Source organism: Salvelinus sp. IW2-2015, linkage group LG33 (genome assembly GCF_002910315.2).
Source record: "Salvelinus sp. IW2-2015 linkage group LG33, ASM291031v2, whole genome shotgun sequence".
In the NCBI taxonomy this organism is placed as follows: domain Eukaryota; kingdom Metazoa; phylum Chordata; class Actinopteri; order Salmoniformes; family Salmonidae; genus Salvelinus; species Salvelinus sp. IW2-2015.
The window spans coordinates 30,038,704-30,048,681 of record NC_036872.1 but is presented as its reverse complement, the minus strand read 5'-3'; the positions used below and the strand labels follow the sequence as shown (position 1 = coordinate 30,048,681).

The window sequence follows — 9,978 nt, the reverse complement described above, 5'->3', positions numbered from 1 at the left end:
TATTCTTATTCCATCCCTTTACATTTGTGTATTAGGTAATTGTGAAATTGTTAGATTACTTGTTAGATATTGCTGCACTGTCGGAACTAGTAGCACAAGCATTTCGCTACACTTACATTAGCATCTGCTAACCATGTGTATGTGACCAATAACATTTGATTTGATTTGATGTGGCGTGAGTCTGTGTGTTTTAATGGCAGACATAGAGAGGCCTTAAGCTACATGGAGATCTAGGTAACATAATCCCAGGGCTGTTGTGTAAAAGTATGTTTGTGTGTGTTTATGTGTATGTGTATGTGTGTGTGTGTACGTGCGTGTGCGAGCATCTGTGTGCACGCATGTGTGCAAGCACGCGTGTGTGTGCGGTGTGTGTATGCGTGTCTCAGGTTCCAATGTTCAACAGCTCAACAGCTCCATAAACTTTAGACACAGACATGCTAGTCCAATAGTGTCAGTCAACGCTATAATGTACAAACTACCCTCCGATAAAGAGGAAGGGGTGCGTATAAGAGGAGAATGTCAGGTAGCTAGTGGCTTAGTTCTGTTTACTCTGGCAAAGCGAAAGCATTTTTCAAACCATAAATAAGCAGAGAGAGCCTGACSTTGAATTGGGATGGAGGTGAGGCAAKAAAAGTTAGTACAGAAACCTKTGAAGAACATTTGCTTCAGCATATYGAAATCTCTTTACTCTGATTTTTTGAAAGAGAACTCTTGCAAAAAGCTCCCAGTCTGTTCAGCTCCCATGTCAGAGCTGGAATGTTCGATTAAAAAATATGAGCTGGCGCACACCCMRAAAAAATAGTTTGTGTGGAGGTGCTGACTAACGGCGAATGAACTATAAACTATCAAAATAAAGAAAGTCGCACACTCCATGTATAAACTCCCCACAATTTAACGGGTATTTGTCAACGTTTCGGCATCACTKTGCCTTCCTCAGGGTAATGTCATGAATACTTGAACCAGGTTATGTAGACAAACAGTGCAGTTAGTGCAACTAATGACAATATTGAGGGGTGTGTCATAATGATTAAGTTATTTAAAATTAATTTGTGAAACTGTTAAAAAATAGTATATAGCATATTAAATATATTACGCTATTGTTATCATATAGAAACATAATGAAATATTGTATCATATTAGCATCAACATACGTTATTTCATTCAATTTCACATAATCATTTCGTATTTCATTTCATATTTGTTACATGTAATCTTTTGGTTCAACCATAATGTTTAATGACCATCATCAAACAGGGGGAACATATTAGGTGTACTCTAAATCACAAAAAAAGAAGTTGAATTTCTATGTGTRWAATTTCCCGAGATACCAACTTTCTATACAGTCGCGAAATTACACAAACAAGTGTCTCCTCCYCCAGGTAGACCCATTGTAGCAGCAATCGACTCTGTGACATCYAACATTTCCACATTTGTGGATTACCACATTAAAYCGATGGTTGAGAATCTCCCATCTTAGGTCAAAGACAMTAGTCACATGATCTCATTGATAGAGGGCTTAGGAAGGATACCAGAGGGCACCCTGCTGGCCACTTTTGATGTGGAGAGCTTGTACACTAACATCCCACACACTGGAGACTTGCAGGTGCTACAACACTTCCTTCAGCAGAGAGACTCTACCCTTGCTCCATCCAATGATCGCATCTTACAACTTACTGAACTGGTATTATCCAATAACTACTTTGTCTTTGAGTCAGACTTTTTCCTTCAAACTCGGGGTGTAGCCGTGGGCTCCCCTTTTCTCCCCAACTATGCAAACCTGTATGTGGGACAATTTGAAGAAGCATTCCTTTATAAAACAGAGACACCCCTTACTTTCTAAAATCCTCCTATGGAAGAGATGCATAGATGATGTCTTTGTGCTCTGGGAAGGAAGTCAGCAGGAACTAAATTAATTCAAAATCTACTAAACGAGAGCTCTGAATACCTCAAATTCACCATGCAGATTGATGAGAGAAAAATAAACTACCTGGACTTATGGATCATCAAAGAGAATGATGCATTACATACAGACTTATACACAAAGCCCACAGATCGCAATACCTTGCTATGTGGGGATAGTATGCATCCCCCTCCCCTTCTAGAATGGTCTACCATATAGCCAGTTATGCAGGGTTAAACGAATCTGTGGCCACCAGACAGATTTTGACAGCAACGCAAAAAAATGACAGATAAATTCAAAATGAGAGGCTACAAGGACAAAACTCTTGATGCTGCAATGATGAAAATATCTCAAAAACCAAGAGAGGAATTACTAAAAACTCAACGCAACGCAACCGTCTTTTGTACTCAGTACACGAAGGGTTCGGAGAAAATTAAAGCAATTCTGAAAAAGCACTGGCACCCCCACTGGTGGTCTATAAGCATGGTTGCAATATTGGAGATAGTTTGTTGAGATCTGACCTGCCCCTGAGCCCCCTGAGCCCTCTGAGCCCACTCAGACACTCTTGAAACTTATCCCAAATGGGAACTACAAATGTGGCTCATGCGCACAGTGTAATAGCACTACAAAAACATCCTTCTTCAGACACCCACATACAGGTCAAAAGATCCCTGTTAGGGGTATCATCTCATGCAAGACCAAGGGAGTAATCTATCTCATCACCTGTCCACGTGGAAAAGCCTACAAAGGGAGGCTTACTGGATATCCTATCTGAAAACATTTTTCTGAATTTTTCTGAATATTGACTTTGATCTCAGGCCCTTCTTATGAACAAAATGTTTCCTTTATGAACCAGTCTTATAAATGTATATATATTTCTACAGCTTGTTAGCGTACACCTAATATGTTCCCCCTGTTTGATGATGCTCATTGTACATTAAGGTTGAACCAAAAGATAACATGTAACAAATATGAAATGAAATACAAAATGATTATGTGAAATTGAATGAAATAACGTATGTTGATGCTAATCTGATGTACAATATTCCATTATATTTCTATATGATAACAATAGCGTAATATATTTAATATGCCATATATTATTTTTTAACAGTTTCACAAATTAATTTAAATTAACTTAATCATTATGACACACCCTTCACCACAGTCATTGGTTACACTAATTGCACTTTTTGTCTACATAACCTGGTTCAAGTATTCATGACATTACCCTGAGGAAGGCACAGTGATGCCGAAACGTTGGTAAATACCCGTTAAATTGCTGGGAGATTATACATGGAGTTGTGCGACTTTCTTTATTTTGATAGTTTAGGGCTGGAATGTTCCAGAAAGCTTTTTTTTCTAAATGACAATAACACACCATTCTCCATGACTATTCTTTAATGTGTTGGTAGTGCAGTATATTTGAACCTCCCCTCGAGCCACCTAAAAATAGCTTGGCTAGTGAGAGGGTTAGAGATGTATAGTTTCAACACAAAAACCTGTTGTTATATTGATCCCATAAAAGCCATTAGCCCTTATAGCAGCAGCATTATGGAGATATGATTTCCTCATAACTGTTAACCAGCCGAGGGGGTAGGGATGGCTTTTTAATGCCTCTGGTAAATCAAGACGTTGCCATGAAAAGTGACAAGCTAATCACTCAATATTGGCACTTCAGGATGCCTTGGATAGACTGTCCAGCTGCATCCCAAATGGATGCACTATAAAGGAAATAGGGTGCCATTTGGAACACACWCACAGAGCTGCAGCAGAGCGGATATTCAATAGAGAAACCTAGTGAATCAAGTTGACAATGTGTTTCTGTGTGTAACTATGACAGCTGTAAGCTGCTTCTGAGTCTGTGTGTATTGCTGGAAATCATGTCTTTTAAATCTCCAGCAGGCGGTCAGAATGGCGTAGAAGGGGTTTACAGATTATATCCAATGCAAATATGTCATGAATGAAAGGATTACAGAACACTTGAGGTTGGCAAGAAATAGTTCATCATATTTTGAAATAGTTATTTCATTTACTTGTTTTATTGCGCGACAAGCTACCATCTACGCAGATTCAACATTCAGGTTCATTTTCCAACTGAAAGATATTGGCCTGGAGGAGCAAATTCTTGTCCTACAAAACAAGTGAATAGAACTCTATAAGTGCTGTATGTATGTACTCACTTGTGAAAACGCTCTTGCGTGCTGCAGGTCCGCTGGTGTTGTTCTTCACCACCTCCAGTTTGACCTCGTACTCCTGACCAGGTCCCAGCCCAGACTGCTCGAACATGGTGTCAGGGCTGCCCAGGGAGTTCAGAATCTCCCCATTCTCCTCTTTCTGACAACACCAAACAACACCAGTCATTAAAATGGTATGGCATGTTTTATGACACACTTCCCCTTGAGGATCAATAAAGTACCCGTCTATCTAGTGTATCTACCGTTACCCACCTCAAAGTCAAGGTTAGCTTTGGGCTGATTCCCAAATGGCACCCTAATCACTATTTTCCCAGGGCCCCTCTGGTCAAAAGTAGAGCACTTTATAGTGGATGGGGTGCTATTTGGGACATAGTCTTGGTGTGGGAATAGGGCAGCCATATCGTACTCAGAGGATTCTGTCTGTGATTGTTAAACTACTGTAAGGATGTGGGGGGGGAACTGAATGTAATGAACTGTGGCTTTCATGTCCTTGGGCTACTTCTCATAGGCTTTGGAAAAGAAAGAACAAAGCATTCAGAAACAATAATGGTTCTGTGCCTCATTGCTGCAGTACATGGCCATTAGAGCTGTCAACAGAAGCCTCGCAGAACATTTAGTCACATTTAACCGCTGACTTAGAGACTTGAATACGGGCTCTGCTACATTATTTCCACAGGATACTCTGGTTCACATAGTATTTGTCCCAAATGGCACACAACACCCTATTCCCTATACAGTACACTACTTTTGACCAGAAACTATAGACCCATAGGCTTCTGGTCAAAAGTAATGCACTATATTGGGAAAAGTGTGCCATTTAGAACACAAACACACAAAGCAAGGGCAATTACTGAAGCTAGGAGTGGGTCTGTCTGTCCTTTCATGGGGCGGTGTATGGTTTCGACCACAGGAAAGTGGGGATAATGATAGGCCTTTGGCGTCTGAAGATCTCAGCCTCCTACATGTGGAATATGTAGAGACAGATCCATTAACAACATAATGCACCATGGGAGACGAGGGAGAGGCATGTTCCTCACTCAGATTGTCTGAAGACGAGGGGTCTACTACTGGTAACTCAGTGTTTCTATAGATGAGAGGTCTTAAAATCTCGATAACCTCAAGTGTATTGTCCTATAGAATGAGGAGGCTATCTAAACTGACACTCAGTGTTTACTAGATGATGAGCAGAGTCTACTACTGATTCAACTCCAGTGTTTCTAAAAAACAAAAAATAGGATGAGAGGTCTAAGCTACTGATAGACTCAGTGTTTTCTATATGAAATGAGAAGGATCTATGACTACTGGTACACTTCCAGTGTTTCTATTAGATGTAGGAAGGTTTCTACTGATACTCAGTGTTTCTATAGATGAGATGTCCCCTATTACTGACAAACGTCGAGTGTTTCGTGATAGAGATGAGGAGGTCTACCTACTGCGATACGATCAGAAGTCGGTCTAAATAGATGCACCGCAGGTCTAACTACTGTAACTCAGTGTTTCTATAGATGAGAGGTCTACACTGATAACTCAGTGTTTCTATAGATGAAAGAGTCTACTCTATAACTCAGTGTTTCTATAGAGAAGAGGTCTATCTACTGATAACTCAGTGTTTCTATAGATGAGAGGTTCTATACTGGATAACTCAGTGTTTCTATAGATGAGAGGTCTACTACTGATAACTCAGCTGTTTCTATAGATGAGAGGTTTATATAACTGAATACTATAACATCAGTGTTTCTATAGAGAGAGGTCTTCACTAGATAACTTCAGTGTTTCTATAGATGAGAGGTCTACTACTGATAACTCAGTGTTTCTATAGATGAGGATTCACTACTGATAACTCAGTGTTTCTATAGATGAGAGGTCTATTCTGATAACTCAGTGTTTCTTATAGATGAGAGGTCTACTACTGATAACTCAGTGTTTCTATAGATGAGAGGTCTACTACTGATAATCCAGCTGTTTTCTATAGACTGAGAGGTCTACTACTGATAACTCGTGTTTCTATAGAATGAGAGTCTCTACTGATAACTCAGTGTTTCTATAGATGAGAGGTCTACTATCTGTGAGAATACTCAGCTGGTTTCTATAGATGAAGGTCACTACTGCTGATAACTCAGTGTTTCTATAGATGAGAGGTTCTACTCGATAACTCAGTGTTTCTATTAGATGAGAGGTTCTACTAATTGATTATCAAGTTGTTTTTTCATAGATGAAGTCTACTAGATAACTCAGTGTTTCTATAGATGAGAGGTCTACTATCTGATAACTCAGTGTTTTCTTATAGATGAGAGCTCTAACTACTGATAACTCAGTTCTATAGATTGAGAGGTTCTACTACTGATAACTCAGTGTTCTATATGAATAGATGTACTAACTGATTATACTCAGTGTTTCTAATGAGAGGAGAGTTTCTACTACTGATAACTCAGTGTTTCTATGATGAGAGGTCTACTACTGATAACTCAGTGTTTCTATAGATGAGAGGTCTATCTACTGATAACTCAGTGTTTCTAAGATGAGAGGTCTATACTGATAACTCAGTGTTTCTTCTATAAGAATGAGCAGGTTCTACTACTGATAACTCAGTGTTTCTATAGATGAGAGGTCTACTACTGTATAGACTCAGATTTGTTTTCTATAGATGAGAGGTCCTGACTACTGATCAACTCAGGTGTTTCTATAGATGAGAGGTACTACTACTGATTAGACTTCAGTGTTTCCATAGATGAGAGGTCTACTACTAGGAGATAACTCAGTGTTTCTATAGATGAGAGGTCTACATATAAGATAAGAATCATGTCTTATATAGATGAGAGGCTCTATACACTGAGATAACTCAGTGTTCTATAGACTGAGCAGGTCCACTATCTAGACAACTCAGTCTTTTCTATAAGATGAGAGGTCTACTACTTGATAACTCAGTGTTTCTATAGATGAGGGGTCTACTACTGATAACATCACAAGATTGCTTTCCTATAGATGAGAGGTCTACTAACTGATAATACTCATCTTTCTATAGAGTGAGTTGAGGGTCTACTACTGATAACTCAGTGTTTCTATAGATGAGAGGTTCTACTACTGATAACTCAGTGTTTCTAATGTATGAGAGGTCTACTACTGATAACTCAGTGTTTCTATAGATGAGAGGTCTACGTACTGTAGATACTCAGTGTTTCTATATGATGAAGGTCTCACTACTGATAACATCATTTTTCTATAGATGAGAGGTCTACTACTATAGCATACAGTTTTTCTATAGATGAGAGGTCTACTACTGATAACTCAGTGTTGTACTATAGATGAGAGGTCTACTACTGATAACTCAGTGTTTCTATTAGATGAGAGGTCTACTACTGATAACTCAGTGTTTCTAAGATGAGAGGTCTACTACTGATAACTCAGTGTTTCTATAGATGAGGGTCTACTACTGATAACTCAGTGTTTCTATAGATGAGAGGTCTACTACTGATAACTCAGTGTTTCTATAGATGAGAGTCTACTACTGATAACTCAGTGTTTCTATAGATGAGAGGTCTACTACTGATAATCAGTGTTCTTATAGATGAGAGGTCTACTACTGATTAACTCAGTGTTTCTATAGATGAGAGGTCTACTACTGATAACTCAGTGTTTCTATAGATGAGAGGTCTACTACTGATAACTCAGTTTTCTATAGATGAGAAGGTCTATTTACTGATAACTCAGTGTTGTATTCTATAGATGAGCAGGTCTACTACTGAATCAATCAGTGTTTCTATGGATGAAGAGGTGCTATATCTATGATAACATCAGTGGTTTCTATAGATGAGAGGTCTATACTGATAACACTCAGTGTTTCTATAGATGAAGAGGTCACTCACTGATAACTCAGTGTTTCTATGAGATGAGAGGTCATACTACATGATAACTCAGTTGTTTCTATAGATGAGAGGTCTACTACTGATAACTCAGTGTTTCTATAGATGAGAGGTCTACTACTGATAACTCAGTGTTTCTAATAGAATTGAGGGTCAACTACTGATAACTCAGTGTTTCTATAGATGAGAGGTCTACTACTGATAACTCAGTGTTTCTATAGATGAGAGGTCTACTACTGATCACGCATGTTTCTATGATGAAGGTCTACTACTGATAACTCAGTGTTTTCTATACAGATAGAGGTCATACTACTGATAACATCAGTGTTTCTATAGATGAGAGGTCTACTACTGATAACCTCAGTGTTCTATAGATGAGAGGTCTACTACTGATAACTCAGTGTTTCTATTAGATGAGAGGTCTACTACTGATAACTCAGTGTTTCTATAGATGAGAGTCTACTACTGATATACCAGTGTTTCTATAGATGAGGGTCTACTACTGATAACCGTGTCCTTCCTGCACCATCAGATCGACGCGCGCTCTACTCCTACTTCGAACGCTCTCCCACAGTGTTTACTGTAAGATATGAGGTTTCCAGCCATCAAAGGCGATGTCCAGGGGGTCCCACTGAACCTCTACTGCAGTCTCTCTCACTGATGTGAACTTGAGTCCCTCGGGCTCAGGGAGATCTAATGGGATGAGACTTACAAATGAAACCATGTTTGATGTTCTGTTTACTAAATCATCAGGACACCCAACACATGGACTGTGTCAAAAATGACACCCTTTTCCCTATATAGTGCACTGCTTTCGATCACAGCCAGCCCTGTATGTCCTGGTCAATAGTAGTRCACTATATAGGAAATAGGCTGGCTGGTTCCAATGATGGGTAAATAAAGTGTAACAATCTAGAAGAAAAARAAAGCACACCTATTTAGGCGAGGTGCTGGCTAACGGAGTAGAAAACTTGAAAATGAAGGTGAGCCGCACACTCTAGGAGCTCAGATGCAAAAATGTAATATCCAACGTTTCGATAGCCAACGTTGGATGAAGACAGCTTGGCTGTCGAAACGTCGGATATTACATTTTTGCATCTGAGCTCCTAGAGTGTGCGGCTCTCCTTTATTTTTAAATAAAGTGTAACAACATTGAAAAACTACAACATCCCAGGTACAATTAGGGATTTAATTAAATGAGATTAGCAACAGATGTTCACATGAGCCCTGCAATCAATTTGTTGATATAAATTAGATTTTTATTGACTGCCCGTTATGAATGTCACTTTTGCAATACYTCACATCTGGGAGAGCCGACAAGTCAGGCACCAAAGGTGAGGTAAGGGTGTACGGAGTCCATTTTAGGACAGTCTCAGTCAGCCTTGAGTCTGTCTTATCACGAGTTCCTGGTGAGACTGAGAAGGCCTTAATATGGACACCGTAGAGGGAAATTACAGCTCCGGGCTGAAGTTTCCCCAGTTATAGATCTAGGATCAGCTTACCTTCCGCCAATCTTAACCTTAAACAATAGTGGGTAAAATGAAAATCTGACACATGGTGAGAGTCTTCGGTCAACTTTTTACTATTCCTGACTTACGTGTTGCCACTCTGGCACTGACAGGGACACTCCTCTTGTTGCTGAGGACAGCGAAGACACTGATCAGATACTCCACACCAGGCTCCAGCTCACTGATGGTGGCGTTCTTCTGATCCCCAGGCACACGCATGTCCAGCTCCAGGCCTCCAAGGGCAGTGGGCACATATGTGACCAGGTACTCTGCCACCTGCATCTCGTTAGCCCATGACAAGTCCACTGTCTCTGGGGTGACCTCCTGCACTGCCAGGTCCTTGGGTGGAGACACTGGAGAGAATCACAACCACATCATGTTAGGGGATATATTCAGTATAGTAGGTATAATTTTAACAGATTAGTGTTTTTTTATTGTTTATACCATGACTTTGTTGGGTACGCTTTATAAAATAACAAAATAACACACAACTATGATCCGTATCACAAATG

General features: G+C 39.7%; 1 protein-coding gene across 1 annotated transcript in view; it reads right to left on the bottom strand.

Moving 5' to 3' along the window:
* The window catches only part of LOC111957563 (tenascin-like), a 70,762-nt gene that overhangs the window by 31,458 nt on the left and 29,326 nt on the right, over positions 1-9,978 (bottom strand). The window contains exons 4-7 of the mRNA XM_023978423.2: positions 9,556-9,819; positions 8,555-8,651; positions 7,348-7,366; positions 4,084-4,237 (exon numbers count right to left, since the gene is read on the bottom strand). Of these exons, the coding sequence (XP_023834191.1) occupies positions 4,084-4,237; positions 7,348-7,366; positions 8,555-8,651; positions 9,556-9,819 (534 nt within the window). The remainder of the gene's footprint in view (positions 1-4,083; positions 4,238-7,347; positions 7,367-8,554; positions 8,652-9,555; positions 9,820-9,978) is intronic.